Raw genomic sequence first — 18,173 nt, 5'->3', positions numbered from 1 at the left:
ACCCTGTATTGCATGGAAATTCCTTCAAAGCAGGAGATGCGACAGCACTCCTATTTCCATCATCCATGTACCCTAACTACAAGCATCCCTAGAGGGTTTTGTAGCAGGCAAAGAGCTTTATAGGAAGATGACTAAACTGTTCTGCTGCAGAACGTTCTGGAAGCTCCAATGTTCCACGAGTCACAGAAACCATGGGAATCAATCGAACTGTAGGAGAACACAACCTCCCCAGGCATGAGGTAGTCGGTTGCCATGGCTTGCATAAAACAGAACTGCTGTAAAGGAAACAAGATCCCTCATTGAGAGCTGATAGGTGCTAACCCCTCCCTGCCCCCACCCCCACTGTTCTTGCCATACTGTATCTGTGACCTCCATGGAACATTGCGCTCCTGAGCTGGCACCTCCAGTTCAGAGCTAATGCCTTCAGAAGGCTCAGTTCCTTGAGGATGGAGCTCATGTAACCCTCTCCCTCTAGCTAGGGAAGAACCCACCGGCTATGAGGAGATTCCCTGATCATCATCTTGTGTGTGGCCAGGCATTATTTCAGAGTGTTAGTTGAAAGGAACTTAAATTTCTTACGGGTACAGTCCTATTGCATCCTGGGTCTGTGCCAGCTCTTTAAATAGCTCCCTGCTGGCTGTTGCCGCAGCTCAGCCAGCTCTTGCTGGACCTGCGCCCCAGAGCGCACCTGCTTCCTTTCACCTCTGCTGTTCACACAGTGCAGGCTGATCAGACTGGGCTAAATAAGGGTATGTCTACCCAGCAGTTAATCACCCTGGCCTGTGTCAGCTGATTTGGGTTTGTGAGGCTCGGGCTATGGGACTGTTAAACTGCTATGCAGATATTCAGGCTTGGATTGGATGCTGGGAGTAGGAAAGCTCTGCTTTAGGATGAAGACAGCCTGGGATATTGACAGGCGGGACCAAGAGCCTGGCCAGGTTCCTGGGCCAGGCAGCAGGGATCCTGCTCCATGCCCCCAGAAGGGATGGGGCCTTGGGCAGACAGGGCAGAGGCAGGACTAGGCAGCCCTTAGTACTGCCTAGAGAGTGCCACACCTCCCTGCTTCCCCAATTCTCTCTGCTGCCCAGAGTGCACTGGCGGACATTGTACTCGGGCAGCAATTTAAAAGGTCCGGGGCTCAGACGACTGCCAAGAGAGGCCGTGGCAGCCAGGACCTCCGGGCCCTTTGGAATCACTGGGCCCCAGAGCAGTTGGCACCTTTACTCCCCCATGTCGGCGGGCCTGGATACTGAAGAGAAAAGATACCAGACAGTTGAGATGCCTCATCTGAGGAGAACAGCCACAACAGGAGGCCCGTGATGCTTCTGCAGGCCAGAATTTTAAGCTCCTGGAGCTATTTTTGCTCTACTCCCTTCCTTCCACACACCCCCTCCCCACCAACCTTCAGTAAAATGAGAAAGAATTCATAACCCATATCAGACACACTCAGATAATCCAAGCCTTGAAGAGCTGAACATTTCATATAACCTCTTTTCTGCCCCTCACAAATGCTTTAACAACTTTAATAAGATAATGTATAGCTATTATCATACAGCTCGCGTAAGTCAAACAACTATCAGCTATTATTTCAGCAACAGAACTAATGCTCAGCATTCCTGTAATCCGCAGACTGGAACAGTTTACACATTGTCAATTTCAGAAAGAACTGGCTTTTTCCACATATCAGAAATTTACGCTGATAGATGAGAGCTGTTTAGCAGACCCTATACACCCAGGTAATATGCTGCAGCTCAAAGAGGAATAATGAGGGTATCAATTGGACTTCTGAATTAATGATACCTAAAATTAGTTTAATTAATTAGTTTAGTTACTAGAATAATTTAGTTAGCAGCATAATTAATATTTGTAAAGCACTTTTGTGATAAAAGCTTGAAAGCATACAAAGGCAGTCCCTTAACATGCTTTACATAGAAAGTTCATCTGTGTTTGCTCCTACCTAGAAGCAGCAAATAGAGAACAGCATTTTAAAAAGAACGATGGCTGCATTAGAGCAGGATTTCCAGTGTTGAGGATTGTTAAAAACATAGAATCACAGAACACAAGAACTGGAAGGGACCTCAAGAGATCATCAAGTTCAGTCCCCTGCCCTCACAGCAGGACCAAGCACTGTCTATATCATCCCTGATAGATGTCTGTTTAACCTGCTTTTGAGTATCTCCAGAGATGGAGATTCCACAACCTCCCTAGGCAATTTATTCCAGTGTTTAACCACCCTGACAGTTAGGAAGTTTTTTCTAATGTCCCACCTAAATCTCCCTTGCTCCCATGGTTTGTTCTTCTTATTAGTGGTTGAATCCTCACATTCCTTCCTAGGCCTCTACACTCCATGGCTACATCTAGACTGGCAAGATTTTGCGCAAAAGCAGCCACTTTTGCGCAAAATCTTGCCGCCTGTCTACACTGGCCACGAGAATTTGCACAAGAACACTGACTTTCTACTGTACAAAATCAGTGGTTCTTGCACAAATACTCCAATGCTCCCACTCAGGGATAAGCCCTCTTGCGCAAGTATTCTTGCACAAGAGGGCCAGTGTAGACAGCTAAGTTAATTTCTTGTGCAAGAAAGTCCGATGGCTAAAATGGCCATTGGAGCTTTCTTGCGCAAGAGCGCGTGCGTCTACACTGCCACGAATGCTTTTGCACAAAAGTTGTCTTTTGCACAAAAGCATTCATGCCAGTATAGACGCTCTCTTGTGCAAATACTTTTAACGGAAAAACTTTTCCATTAAAAGTATTTGCGCAAAATCTTGCCAGTCTAGACGCAGCCCATGTGGGTGGATCCCTGTGCCTGGTCTGAGCCCAGAAAAGTCCATATGAAGGTCACGACAGGACTGGGGCCTTAGCTAGTAACAAGGTGTTTTGCTAAGTCCTTACTCAGACAAACTCCATGGCTACGTCTACACTGGCCCCTTTTTCGGAAGGGGCATGCTAATTTTGAAAGTGGGAATAGGGAAATCCGCTGGGGATTTAAATATCCCCCGCAGATTTAAATAAACATGTCCGCCGCTTTTTTCTGGCTTGGGGAAAAGCCGGAAAAAAAGCGTCTAGACTGGCCCGATCCTCCGGAATAAAGCCCTATTCCGGAGGATCTCTTATTCCTACTTTGAAGTTCTTTGAAGTAGGAATAAGAGATCCTCCGGAATAAGGCTTTATTCCGGAGGATTGGGCCAGTCTAGACGCTTTTTTTCCGGCTTTTCCCCAAGCCGGAAAAAAAGTGGCGGACATGTTTATTTAAATCCGCGGGGGATATTTAAATATCCCCCGCGGATTTTCCTATTCCCACTTTCAAAATTAGCATGCCCCTTCCGAAAAAGGGGCCAGTGTAGACGCAGCCCATGATTTTTATAGTAACAGACAAGAATTAGGCCCCTTCTTTCTTGGTTCTTGGTAAACCATTCAAAAAATCATAGCACTTTGGCTTTTAAATGAATTCTAAAAGAGAAGACGACAGTTAAATAGGGTGCGTATACTGAATCTACCAAGGCAATCAGTGGATTCTCTTCTGTTGACTTCTTCAAAGCAAGACTGGATACCTTTCTGAAAGACACGCACTCATCAGACATGAGTGACGGGTCTCATTATGGGTAATTGGATCACATTCTATTGCTTGTAGTATACACAGGATCTATTTTATTCGGGTTCTTATGCTGTGCTTATTGGCACAGTATCTGAGCATCTACCCCGGGTCATTAAGGAACATGGCTAATACCTGTCTTATGTTTGTTTTCTCATCCTGTTCTCAGAGGGAGATGTGTTCAGACTGGCGTGTTTAGGTTTGGATTTTGGAATGTACCAGTTTGTGTGTGTGTGTGTGTGTGTGTGTGTGTGTGTGTGTGTGTGTGTGTGTGTGTGTGTGTGTGTTTTCACACACCCATACATGCACACATAGATCCTCATTGCTGTTTGTTTGTTAATGTTACAGAAGGCAAGGTTAAAACATATGCCTTCTACACCTAATGGAAGGTGGTGAAGTTAGTAATGGCTCTTAGTTCCTGTGAGAACGTATTCCATAGTCTTGGGACAGCCCTGAGACCTTAAAATCTATGGCAGAGGTGGGGGTCCTTTTTTGGGTCAGGGGCCACTGATCCAAACAAGAATCAGTTGGGTGCCACACACAACTAAAAAGCAAAAAACCAACCCACTGATGTGGCCCCCAACTGAGGAGAAAGGCACTCCCCACATTCCCCTCGCACACCAGAGCCTAGGGAGGCCCAGCCTAGAAGATTATGTGTGCGCCAGCCCCTTGGAATACCAGTGTGGGCTCCCCTGAGCCTCAGGGGGCTGGATCCAGGCAAGCCAGGGGCTGGAGGTTCCCCACCCCAATCTGTGGGTTTAGGGATCAGACCCTGAGAAAAACGCCCATGGTAACAAATGAATCGCCTTACTTCTTTCCAGTCACCATTGTGTCCAAATACGGGTCCAGTCCAACAGCAACAGCCAGCGCTTTCTGCAAATAATGCTTTAGTTGTTCAGGAACATGAGGGTTGCTCAGTGCTATTTCTCTGGCTTTCCTAAGGTTCTCAGCAACGAGCCCCATTGGGGTTTCTGAAAGAGTAAAACAAAAAGGAAGCACATTTCCAACTGAACATGGCAGTAAGTGGTACAGTGATTTTGTGACTGCTTTGTGATTCATGGTTGCCAGGGAATGTAGAAATCAGAACGAGTAGATTTTTTTTTTTTTATTTAAACATTTGTTCCAAATGAAAAATGTTTTTTTTTTTTAGTAAAATGAAAATGTGTACTTTTTTGAAAAAACAAAGAAAGGTTTTGGGCGTTTGCCAATTGCTGTGTCTCCCTCCCCACTTTCCAGTGGAAAAATGGAGGGTGGGAAGGAAGGTGGATGACAAGATGAACACTTTTGTGTTTTTGAAACCAGGAATCAAATTTTGTTTTTTGACTACATGAAAATAAAATAAAATAATTCCATAAAAAAAAATCAGACTAAGTTAAAAGCACTCATTTTGATTGAAAATATTAATGGAAAATACATAGAATTTTTCAACTTGTTCTTGTAGAAATCAAGAGCTTCTGCTCCAAAACATGCAGGACCAGACCCTCTCACCTGACTTAAAACAGAATCTTCATTAATGGTAGAAATGGCCATTAAAGGGCATGTGATATGCTCATTACCCACTGGTTAGTATGTATTTACTGGGCTCATTCTGTGCCTAATTTAAGGAGACAGAGTCCATTATAGCTCCAGCTAGGAAGACTTGACTTTTTAGTTTGTGTGTCTAGCTCCAAAAGTCCTGGTTCAATCCCTGTGTGCTGGCCAAAATGTATTTGTCACACACACACACACACACACACACACACACACACACACACACGCTCTCTCTCTCTCGGGACTGACATTCCATCTGGCACAGTGCAACGGTGTAAGTTACAATCAGAAAAAGTTTGTCTTGAAGCATTTGGGACTGATGCGTTGCAACACAATGCGACTCATCGCTGTGGCGCCTCCTGCTGGCCACGCAGGAATTAGCACCACTCAGTGCTGGAGTGACCCCTTCTGGCTGGTGTCTGATCTGTTACCCGTTTGCGTTAATGGATCAGTCACCTTACATTAGAACCTGCATCCTTTCAAGACCATGGTGTGCTCCCTTCTCAATATTGCCCTGATGCAGTCTCCCCACACTCTGGGGTCCTCCCTTTCATCGAACCCCCAGTCCTCTATACTCACCTTACCTCAGGGCAGGGCCAGACGGAGGCATGGGCGAGCTGGACTGAGTGTTTTCCTCCACTCCAGGAGCCCTTATTCATACTGCCCCAGCTGGCCCTTAATTATCTGCTGCTTTCTGCTCCCTAGACTGGTTTGAACCCTTGTAGGGCCAATGCGGGGCAGACACCCTGTCACATGCGTGTTCAAAATGAACATGCTGGCACTGGTCCTTGGTTGCATGGTGAGAGCTGGTCATTCTCCCTGGTCATGAATTTTTAACAAAGCTGGTTGTTTGTTTGTTTGTTTGTTTGTTTGTTTGTTTGTTTGTTTGTTTGTTTACAGGGAGAGAGACTGACTGCAGCTTGGTGCCCAGGGTACTCTCATGGGATGTGGAAGAACTAGATTCAAGTCTGTGCTCCAAATTCGGAAGAGCAGGGATTTGTACTTTGACCCCCCCCCCCCGCTTACCACAGGACAGCCTTAAGTACTGAGCTGCTGGCTCTCTGGAGTCTCCCTTTCTCTGTGTTGGTGTAGGAATGCTATCATGAATTGCACATATACACTCAGGCTGTGTCCAGACTGGCATGATTTTGCGCAAAAGCAGCCACTTTTGCACAAAATCTTGCCGCCTGTCTACACTGGCCGCGAGTATTTGCGCAAGAACACTGACTTTGTAATGTACAAAATCAGTGGTTCTTGCGCAAATACTCTGACCATCCCGCTCAGGGATAAGCCCTCTTGCGCAAGTATTCTTGCGCAAGAGGGCCAGTGTAGACAGCCATGTTAATTTCTTGCACAAGAAAGCCCGATGGCTAAAATGGCCATTGGGCTTTCTTGTGCAAGAGAGAGTCTACACTGGCACGGATGCTTTTGCACAAAAGCAAATCATTTGCGCAAAGGCACATGCCAGTGTAGATGCTCTCTTGCGCAAATACTTTTAACGGAAAAACTTTTCCGTTAAAAGTATTTGCGCAAAATCATGCCAGTCTAGACGCAGCCTCAAGGTTATGGCCCTGCGAGGTGCCCCACAGTCTGCATGGGAATGAGACACCCCACTGCCCTCTCAAGACCAACCACGAATTGTTGCTAAGGAACTAGAGATAGCGCCCCCCTTCCACGAGCCCAACTTGCTAATTTACCAAAGATATATTATAAACAATTGCTGCTGCGTACCTTACTTTGTTTTGTTTTTTGCTTTATACCCCTACACAAGCACCTATGGACCACACCCATCACCTATCGGGAATGCACTGTTACTACTCCTACGCAGCCCGCTTGGAATGTAGCTATGCCTTGCACTTCTTGGGGTGGGGAGACATGATTATACTTGTGTTTAGCAATTGTGTTAACCTGAGCCGTGGGCGGAGTTACTGTGTAAGCTTTTAGACTTTTGGCTTATTGGCTCATGATATCTTGCTGCTAGAACCTATTCAGAAGCTTGGAGACGCCCCTCCCTATTGTTTCCCTCCGCCCATCAGCTCCCTTTATAGTGTCTTGTAATCATTTACTTGGCAGTGTTTGCCGAGCAAGGTGGCACTCCGCCAGCGCTCTGTGTAATAAACCTTCTTGCTTGCTTCTCCGCTGTGTCTACATTTTTGGTTTCCAACACTTGGATTGTGCAAAAAGGGTCTTTGCTTTGTCTTGCTGAGAAATGAGAAACACTTCTGGAATCTCAAACCTCCTCACCAGTGGGGAAAACCTTTTTCTGTACTACTGTCGACGAACTAGACTACAGCACAAAACTCAGCACCTCCTGCTTCAAAAACAGCTATGAAGCACTGTAGTATTCGGGCTTCCGTCTGCAAGAGTAAGCCATCAAAAGGGACTGAACGTGGACACTGATTTACAAAGCCGGGGGTTCCACCACTTGAGCTAAAGAACCACTTCTATCAGATTAGTCCCAGTAGCAGACTCACACCTCTCTACCTGATCAAGGACTATAGCTGCCCTGCATCTCAGCGTGAGCCTCCCAGGCCAGGTCCCACAGACTTGTGCAATTTCATGCTAATGCACTAAAAATAGCTGAGTAGGCCTTGCTACGCCAGATGGCATCAAGCTTTCAAATCCATGGGAAGGAGGCCCTTGAGAATCCAAGCCACAGTGTCAAAGCATCATCTAGACAGCGATCGTTTGTGCACCTGTGCGAACCCTTTTGAGACAACTCTGCGGGCCTGGGCGGGGAAACTCACTCTCAGTGGAGAGGTGCCCCAGGAGACAAAGAGCCACTCAGAGGTCTTTTTCATGAACCTGCCATAGGTGCGGACTCTGTTGCTGCTCTGGGGTTAGAGCACTCACAGAACAAAAATAGTGGGTGTTCACCACCTACCAATCACAGCTGTTCAGGGAAGAGCTTGAGGGAGAGCAGAGACCAGGAGCAGGAGTCTCTGAAAGAGTGCAGAGTGTGGGCGGGAAGAGGCAGAGTGAGGGCAGAGCCATAGGGGAAAAAATAAAGGGGGGGGCAGAGTTTTGGGGTAGCATGCGGGTGGAAAGGTAAAAAATTCAGGCACCAGTAGATGAGATGGCTTCAATGACATTTCTTCAGGTAAAGAGAAATGGTGCCCCACACACACACGTCACACCAGCCAGGATAGGGTGTTTACCTGGGGAGGGCAGGGTGGCAGGTTCTAGTCCTGCCCACCCAGGGAGAGGCGGGATACCCAACACACAGTGTGCCTCGGTGGAAAGCGGGGAAAAAAGAGCACCCGCACAGGACATTTCCCCTAGCGGCTCACTCAAGGTGACAAGCTGCAACGTCTTCACATGTGGCACATGGAAAATGTTCTTGCTGACAGCTTCTAGTGCCACACAGTGAAAAATCAAGTGGCGGTGGGGAGGGAATAAAAATGCTACCGAACAGCAGCTTTACAATCCACTATAACAACAGATTCCATTCAGCAGATTTCTTCCCGTCACCACGCCCGCCATGCTGTGAAAGGATCTGACAACAGCCATTTCAGGCCAGGACAAATCAAGTGGTTTTGAATCGAAGTGGGATGGGGCAGGTTTCTTGAATAGCAATGCTGTCATCTCTTTGCGGTAGAGGAGCTGCTACCAACACCGCAGTTGCCAAAATGATGCCCGAAGGCCTGATAAGCAGTGCGGCCTGTAGGGAGTCTGTGCCCAATGGCCACATCCCCACACACTCTCACAGGGGAGAGTTGTTTCCTCAGCAACGAGTGCTAGGAGGCGTGTAATGGAACTGCCAGGATATGGCTTCACCAGCTGCCTCACAAGCCATGTCTGAGGAGAGGGTGAGGGCAAGGCACAGGGGCCAGCGAGCCAGGCACAGAATAACCTGGCTGCAGGATTCCATTGGCCCTGATGACTAAAGAGTGTTCATAGGAACAGCTCGTAGGCTTGAGGCTTGAGAAGGGTCCAGGCTCTTTGGATAGGAAGTGAGGTCAGGAATGGGAGCTTCCTTTGGTTCTCCCACACTGTAACCCCACTTCCCACAAGGAGCACTGGGTGGGCAGGAGGATGGGTAAGCCATTTTTGGAGTGCCCTCTAGTTGTCTGGGGACGTTGGGAACAGACCCCTTTGGCCTTGTGGCTAATCCTCCACTGCCAAGGGTGAGCCGTTCCAGTATCCTGTCTCTGTAGCTGTAATACCTGTTCAATATGGATGATCAAGCTGCACATTAGATCTCTTCTGGACCTCTAATCTTTAGAGACTGGCTTAATACCCGAAGCATGAGATCTAACATCCCTTGCAAAATATTTATCATTAATTATGATAACTTTGCATATCTATAGAAATATCTAATCCCTTTTTGAATCTTACTCAACTCTCAACCCCAACAACTTCTTGTGGCAATGAGTTCTGTAGTCCAATTAGACTTTTGATAACAACAAGTAGTTCTGTGGCATATTAGAGACTAACTAACTATAGACACACACACATTTTATTATATATGTTAGTCTCTATGGGCCACAGGACTACTCATTTTTAAAGTTGCAGACTAACACAGATACCCCTCCAAGCCTTTTATACATGTTTGGCAACAGTCTATTTTCTCATTAGTTTTGAATTTGCCACTGTTTAATTGAATTGAATTATGTACTTGTATTCCAAGAGAAGAACAGAAGCTCTGATCTACTTCCTGTAGAACATTTATTATTTACACAGAACAATCAAAGGTTTTATTGGCAATGCAGGAAAAGAGAAGGCTTTTCCCCTAGTTTATGATTTTTAAAATCAGTGAGATACATTTTAGTTTGAGCAACAGATGGAAATTCAGTCAATTCTCCAGAACGTTTGCCTGTCAATCAAAAAAGAGATTTTTTTAGCCTCAGCAGTTTTGTAACTCAACCCCACCTTTATTATAACACCAACCTCAGGTGCCAGGAATTGGGAAATGAAGAGAAATGATGAGAGCTACGTGCCAACCTTTAGTATATAAACATTACACAATCACCCAAGGAAGTGCTGCATTTATTAACAATATCTGGGCCCAACAGCAGAGGTCAGAATTGTTTTAGTTTATGCAAACCCCAGACAAGTCCGATCAGGGCACAATTCATGGTTTACTCCCAATCAAAAGCTGCATACCACTGTGATTTTTTAAAATTATATTTCTACTCTGCATAATCTAGGTAAGTGATAAGAAATCATTTATGCCGCTACTCCACTCCTTTTTTGCTTTTGGGGGGGGGGGCATGTCCTTTTTTGATGGATTGCTTATATAGCTCCAAGCACTGTGGGGCCTCAAAATGTCTGAAGCTTCTAGAACTATCACAGTACAATAACTCCCTCATTCTCTCTCTGCTCATCTGAGGAAATGGGTTGTACCCACAAAAGCTCATGATACCATCTATATATATATTTGTCTCTGGGGTGCCACAGAACTACTCATCATTTTTAAAGTTACACACTAACACAGCTACCCCTATGAGATTCATTTTAGGTGTTCAATACACATATTTGACTAGATTTTCTTTTTTTCTTCCCTAAGTTTCCCCTGAGGACAGCAGATTCTCCCAGACTTGTATTATAGATTCAGACAAACTATACTAAATAAAATAGGAATCCTACAACAGAAGTCTAAACGAAGACATTGACTGGATGACCCACTGCATTCCACAACTTAATGACATAAAATAAAGGGTACTTAAAGTGGGTACTAAGTATTCTTATCAGTTTCATTTAGCATGGACACTAAGGGTACGTCTAGACTACAGGCTTTTGTCGACAGAGGCTTTGTCGATAGATACTGTCGACAAAGCTTCTGTCAACAAAGAGCATCTAGACTATATCCAATTCTGCCTACAAATCAAGCCACTTTGTTGACATGAGAGCGTAGACGCAAAGGATAGTGTAGATGCAATAATGCCTTCTGTCGACAGAACTCTATTCCTCGTAGAATGAAGTTTATCACCATCGACAAAACTGCCGAGTTCTGTCGATGTTATGTTGACAGAACTCGGCAGTAATGTAGACGCAGGTATAGTTTTGTCGACAAAAGTGAACTTTTGTCGACAAAACCCTATAGTCTAGACACACCCTTATTCACAATTTCTTTCCTCTTTTTTCCTTCTTTTTCTTCCTCTTTGTCCCCAACTCCCACCCCCTCACAGTGCTATTTATTTGAAAACTGGACCCCTTAAACTCCATCTGAAGAAGTGGGCTGTGCTCACGAAAGCTTATGATAGCATCTACACGTATTGTTAGTCTCTAAGATGTTGCAAGACATTGTTTTTGGTTTTTTTTAAGTTTTTCACTGTATACCTTGTGTGATATATAGAGAGCCACATTCTTTGCGGACAATTAGCACGGACAGAGAATAGGGATACATTCAGAATTCAGATATTCCTAAAGTTTAGGTGGATGAAAGGGGGGAGAATAAAAGGTTAAAAACAAAAGCCAACTTTCTGCCCCACTCTCACCTCCAGCGCAGAGACAAAGCCTGTATTTACAAGCCGATGGCCTGCAAAAAAGATAAGAATGTGAGTAAAATTAAATCTTGGCGAGAACAGGCCTTATAGTATCCACTGGGGGGGGGGGGGGAGAGAAGAGGGCCTTGTATTATAGATTCAGACAAACTATACTAAATAAAATAGGAATCCAAGGGCATTATCTAACTCTTGGTGAGTCAGTTTTATTGTTACACAATGAAGCTGGATTGAATGGGCAAGGAGAATAGAAAGAGTTAAAGAGTTAGTAGGTGGGGCAAGCAAACGTAGGGAGAGGGGGTCTGGGAAGTATTAGGTGCAGAAGTCACGGGGAAACCTGGTCTTTAAGAGAAACAGGGAAATATTGTTAAATGAAATCTTATTAGTGATAATCTGGCATAACATCAGGCCACAAAATTTGACTTACGTTAGTTATGGTCTCAAGTTATGTTCTCGGCAGGGTGAGAATCTTACATTTCGAAAAGGGAAGGAGAAAGAGGAGTGGATGGGGGAGCCCGAAAAGAGAAAAACAACTTAATTACACAACCACTTTGGGAATTACATTCAATTTTTTTTTAATTTCATGTTTATCATTTAAACTAGGGCATTTTGGTACAATACTCTATTTTAAATAGGTAGTGCATTGTTTAATCCATGATTTGTAGACTACCACCCCCATTTGTTTATGGTGGCACACACCATGTGCTGCACTCTTCCCAGATAAAGAAGGGTCCCTGAAGGAGTGCAGAATCTCAGAACAAATGGATGATATGGGTAATGGGACAAATAGAGATTTACACACACACAGTCAACTAGATTGACCGTAGCTCTCATGGCAGAAGTGGGGGCTGATATATGAGATGGGTAGGGACTGTACGGATGAACTCAGAGATATTGTGTTGTGCATTGAGACTCATTCTGAGGAAGGCAAAGAAATCATTGTGCACCAAGCTGACAGAGGCGAGGGGCAGTTTGGTTTTGCAAAGACAAAGCTAGGGATGACTGATCACAGGGATCATTTTTTCTGAACCCATCGGGTCTTGAGGGGAGCAGACATTGGATATGGCGATGGCTGGTTTGAAGATCTGGTTCTAATCTTGCGGTCATCATGTCCCACACTCTTACAGTAACAGGGGACATTTTATAAACTCAATCTGGTCCAGATTATCCAGACAGCTCCAAACCCCCATTTAGTCTGGATTTCAGAATGGCTCAGCACATTGGGGGCTGAATCCGTTTGAAGATTTTGCTGTAAGCGCTACAATGAGATGTGCTGAGAGCAGAGCACTATCAGATTCTTCAGGATAATTTTGGCCGTCAGCCTCAACGATGCATCTCTGGCATGGGGAACATCTCACCACTGCGCTCACTAGGGCTTACTGAATAAATGGACACCCACTGAGACACGTTACCAAAGAACTGTGTTCACATAAACCACGAGAGCAAAACTCAGGTGGTTTCTTTGCATCGGATGAAGTTTAAGAAGAGAATCCCAGCCTAACAGGAGAAGCTGAAGTCTACTGAGAGTTCCTGATCCAAATTTTGCAGCTGTATGTTAACCCTGTATGTTAGAAGTACATAGTGCTAAAGGGACTGTGTGGTCTTCAAATGGCTGGCCCTAGGCTTTCAGCAGAACTCAATAGCCAGAGGAAACATGAGGCAGCTTGTCAAAGAATCTGTTCCAAACCTCTTAGAAAGCAATGAAAAGATTCCCATTGACTTTGATGAGCTCTGGATAAGAGTGTGACATTCTCAGGCCCTGTGTCCTTCAGAAGAGTCAAAGTTCTGAGAACCCTTTCAATGAAACATTGCACCCTCCAGACATTGGACATTGAGTATGAGGCAACAGGTCACTGAGGGAAAGCAAGAGAAAACACAAGTTGACACAAGTTCTTTTGCCTGTTTTCAGTAATACTGCAAGAAAGATGAGTACTTAGGAGTGTTCAGCTCATCTGCCTATGATTGGTAAATCCTGAAGTCAGGATAGTAAGGCGAGTAATATAAGGAAAACATATGAAAACAGAATGGTGGGGAAAAAATCAATGAGAATGTATTGACCTGGAAGGACTTTGAAACAAGCCAAGATGGATAAAAACAAATTATTTTTTTTAAATGAATTCTTATTTTTCAATTGGATTTTATTTACATTACATATATTTTTCTATAATCTACCAAAATCTTTTAAATACAATAATAATATTCAGTCAGTAAGTGTGCTGCCAAAGCTTTAAAGAAATGCGTACCACTGAACTGGTAGAAGTGCCAAGTCAGATACTTGGAACCAGAGGTTGTTGAAGGGCTAACCCATCTTATGACAGAAATAGCCCTTCCTGCAGGTGCAAATAGAATACTTTGTTTCAGTTTATTCAACCAGTTTAGCTCCGTGACTAGTTAATTCACCTTTGAGAAACTGGCTGGTAGTTGAAAAAAAACAGCAAAGCTTGTTTTGCTCTTCCAGTCAATGAATAAAAACTGGGTGAAAGGACAAGATCTGCTAGTTCTAAAATCTTGAAAGAGTTGGTGACCAGAAATAATCAGTTCAATTCATAACTACAGCTCATACTTCCTTTGCTTAATATTGTTTAATAAATCAATTTTAAATATAACACAGTTTTGAATCAAGTTATTTCCACCCTTCTTATGTGTCCCTAATACTTGAATAAGAAATGTACCGTTTACCAATTTTAACATAAAAAAAATGTACAATTTAAGAACATTCATAAGGTATATTGCTTCAATAAACTTATATTTGTATCATATATAGTTCTGGTTAGTAAAAAGAAGAAAACTTGTAAATTGTAAACTACAACAATCCAAACTCAAGTGGCATAGTTATGTAAGAAGTGCTAAGTAGTCAAATAAAACCATAAAATGTTCTAAATCTATCCTAGCTCAAGGCAGTAAAGGAGAGAATTTCTATTTGAGGACAAGAACTTATTAAGCAAGATGTGTTTAAATAAATAATGGAAAGCACACCTAAAAATAAAATAAAATAAAAAGGGGGGGGGGGGAGTGCACAGCTGGTGTCAATAGTCAGAAACCAACAGTGATTTCAACACAGCTATGACATTTAGACCAGCAAAGCTGCACAAAACCCCATGTGCTTTTGAGAATAAAGATAAACCAGACTAGGAAACTGAGAACAGTTTATAGCAAGCACTATATGAAGCAGAGTCAATCCTCTGCCCTTTGAGCTATGTTGTCAGTAGTATTCTCCTCAAACTTTGATAGCGTGTCCTTGTCTGGCAAGGTCAGCTGGAGGATGTGATTTGCTATCTGCCAAATATGTAACTTTCATTTCCCCGTGAGGGGGAAAAATGGATTGTGCCCTTGTTTTGAAAGGATCCAGAGTGACTCTCAGAGGGGGAATCTGCTGCTGAGGACAGTCTACTCTGCTCAGAGCAATGGGCTATTCCTAGAACAATGGGAAACCCACCAATTCAACTACCATACAGTAGCCCTAGTTCCTCCTCGTCTGCTTGAAAGACAATTACCCATTCCCAGAGCATCATGAATGTGCATTTCCAGCACCAGGGCCTTCCCTCCCCAAACTAAAAAAGGGGAACCTATGACTCTTGTGTGGCTGCCCCCTGGACACCCAAACTCTGAAGCAAGGGGCAGCCCAAGTGGAATCAGCAGAGCAGAGAAGGGTTACCTGGAGGGCAGTGCATGATGCTCCAGTTCAGCCCAAGGATGCTGCTGCTGCTCTCTCCGTGGCTGTGCAGCTGAGGAGTGTGTATTGCTCTCTCCACGTGAGGGGCAGGGCTGACAAGGGGAGCACGTGGACAGAGGCAACAGAGCCTGAGGTTGCGGCTGGTTATGGAATGATTGCCCCTGGCTTAGGCTGGGCTTCTGAGCCCCAGCTGCACCTGGGCGACACCCTCTCCCCCTAGGCATTTCCAATCCATGCACGAGGGCTGGGGGAAGTGAACAGCATCAGAGAGAGCAGCAGAGTTTTGGCATCTATTTGTTTTATGTAAGTTATTTGCTGGCCGTAGGGTGGGAATCATGGGGTTAAGGAAGTTCCGGGCGAGGGGAGAAAATAGGCAGTTACACAACGTGAGGGCTGAGCAGTAGAAAAGACCAGAAGTATGCCCCAGCCAAACACCCAGAGTCAGAGGTGATCTGTTGGAGGGTCACCTTCCCCCCACCCCAGATTTCTGCCAGGGTTTATATGCCCTGCCCTTAGCCCTGCTGCATACTACCAGACCCTTGAAATCGGCGGAGGAGTGGGGCTCTCCACCATCATGTCGTCTTTGCCGCAGGTCTCAAACTTGAGAGAAATTTGAAAGTCCATGCCCCGTTCTGTGTTTCCTATGGGGTCTCTAGCAGGGTGCCTATCTATTGTTCCAAAGCTGTCTATGACGCAATGCCTGGTGAAACACCCCCGCCTGATGCTAGTGCTGTTGCCAGATATTTGCCTGTGCAGAACTGCCCTGTTCTGGAGAAAGGGAACGGAGGAGGTGGCAGGTCAGTACTGAAGGTTCTGGTGGAATATTCAGACTTTCCAAAGCCTAGTCAGATCATAGAACCATAGAACTGGAAGAGACCTCAGAAGGTCATCAAGTCCAGTCCCCTGCTCTAGTCAGGACCAATCCCAACTAAATCAACCCGGCCAGGGCTTTGTCAAGCCAAGACTTAAACACCTCTAGGGATGGAGACTCCACTACTTCCCTAAGTAACCCAGATCTAGACCTCAGGGTTGGGTAGAAGCTTCACTGATTGTGTGGACCACATCAGCCCTCTCTTGGAGTCAGATGAACAGAGGTAAAAGTAAGGGGGTGCGCCTGGTGCACTGCTCCAGCAAGAGCGGGCCCGGTGCAGGCTCTTTAAAAAGCAGGCCCAAGACGAGCTCTTTAAAGAGCCAGGCAGAATCTGGCCCTCTCCAGCTACAGCAACCCAGCCCCAGCCTCAAGCCACAGCTGGAGCTGTGGCAGCCCAGTCCTACTGTCAATCCCCTCCCTACCCGCTGGGAGAGACTTGCTGTGCTGTCCTCAGCTGGGAGCTGCTGATGTCGCAGTGTCCCTCCCTCAGCCAGGCAGCTCCATGTACGAGTCCTGAGCCCCTGGCTGAGTGGGGCTCATTAAGCAGATGCAAGCTGCACAGCTTAGAGGGAACCTTGCAACTGAGGTGTAAATGTTCTTAGGGCTGCTAACATATTTTTTGTTTTATGGCTACTTAAAAACTAGTTTTATTACAGCCTGTGCTTTTAGGCCTGTTTTTAATTTTCTTCACCTTTGTTTTTCAAGTCCCTTGACTTACACAGTAGCATTATTTCTTTCTCCCAAAATAAAATCTCTTTCGTAATACAGATGGTGTGGGGTTTTTTTGCTAATTATTTGTCATTTCCCCATTAATTTGTTTCCATTTCCTTAAGCGGTTTAACCCCAGTTTCTTGGTGAGTCTGCATCATTGCTAATTGCATTGCACGGTCAGCCTACTTTGTTGCTGTTCTCATGTTGCCTGTGCCCATGCTATTTACATGGGGTTTTTTCTACTTGCAATTTAACTTGAAACGTGGCTTTAGTTTAAAAGAGCTGGCTGAGGAGCTTGCTGGATCATTGTTGATTTTCAACATATCTTGGAGCATTGGGGAGATTCCAGATGACTGGAGGAAAGCTAATATTGTGCCAATTTGTAAAATAGCGTAAATGGGACAACCAAGGTAATTATAGGCCCATCAACCTAAGATTGATCTTGGGCAAGTTAATGAAGCTGCTGATATGGGACTTGATTAATAAAGTTCTAAAGAAAGGTAATGTAATTAATGCTAATTGACATGGGTTTATGGAAAGTAGATCCTGTCAAACTAACCTGATTTTTTTTTGTTTACACATTTGATTCAAAAATAGTACTCACATGTTATATGTACATTTCCGAAAGGCGCATGACAGCATGACATTTTGATTAAAAATCTGGAACAATATAGAATTAACATGGCACACTTTAATGCATTAAAAACTGGCTAAATGATTGATCTCAAAATAAACAGGGAATCATCCTGTTTCCAGAGACGCCCCAGAAGGTTGGTCCTTTCATTTATTTGCTAGTTATCACCTTTAGCAGTGGTCTGGGAGAAAACAATGTCAGCACTGATAAAATTCACAAGGGACTAAAAATTGGAGGAGTGATAAATAAAGAAGAGGAACAGGTCATGGATGCAGAGTCATTTGAATCACTTGGTAAACTGGATGCAAACCATACACATTTAAAAATGGCCAAATGGAATGTATACCACTAGAAACAAAGGCCAAACTTAAAGGCTGGGAAAACAGCCATTCTAAGATTTGGATGTTGCAGCTGCTCCCACCGTGACATGGGGGCAAAAGAGTCAATGTGATCCTCGGAGACACAAAGGCTACGTCTACACTGGCATGATTTTCTGGAAATGCTTAAAACGGAACAGTTTTCCGTTATAAGTATTTCCGGAAAAAGAGCATCTACATTGGCAGGATGCTTTTCTGGAAAAGCCCCTTTTCCGGAAAAGCGTCCGTGGCCAATGTAGACGCGCTTTTCCGGAAAAAAGCCCCGATCGCCATTTTCGCGATCGGGGCTTTTTTGCGGAAAAGACTACTGTGCTGTCTACACTGGCCCTTTTCCGG

General features: G+C 44.7%; 1 protein-coding gene across 1 annotated transcript in view; it reads right to left on the bottom strand.

The window, feature by feature from the left end:
* LOC102457357 (uncharacterized) overlaps positions 1-15,283 on the bottom strand; it is a 55,840-nt gene extending 40,557 nt beyond the window's left edge. Inside the window, exons 1-3 of the mRNA XM_075938585.1 lie at positions 15,227-15,283; positions 11,566-11,606; positions 4,407-4,566 (exon numbers count right to left, since the gene is read on the bottom strand). Of these exons, the coding sequence (XP_075794700.1) occupies positions 4,407-4,558 (152 nt within the window). The 5' untranslated portion in view covers positions 4,559-4,566; positions 11,566-11,606; positions 15,227-15,283. The remainder of the gene's footprint in view (positions 1-4,406; positions 4,567-11,565; positions 11,607-15,226) is intronic.
* Positions 15,284-18,173: the final 2,890 nt, after the last annotated feature.

Source organism: Pelodiscus sinensis, chromosome 11 (assembly GCF_049634645.1).
Source record: "Pelodiscus sinensis isolate JC-2024 chromosome 11, ASM4963464v1, whole genome shotgun sequence".
Lineage (NCBI taxonomy): Eukaryota > Metazoa > Chordata > Testudines > Trionychidae > Pelodiscus > Pelodiscus sinensis.
The sequence above is the reverse complement of the archived record's forward strand: the minus strand, read 5'-3'. Positions and strand labels throughout refer to the sequence as shown.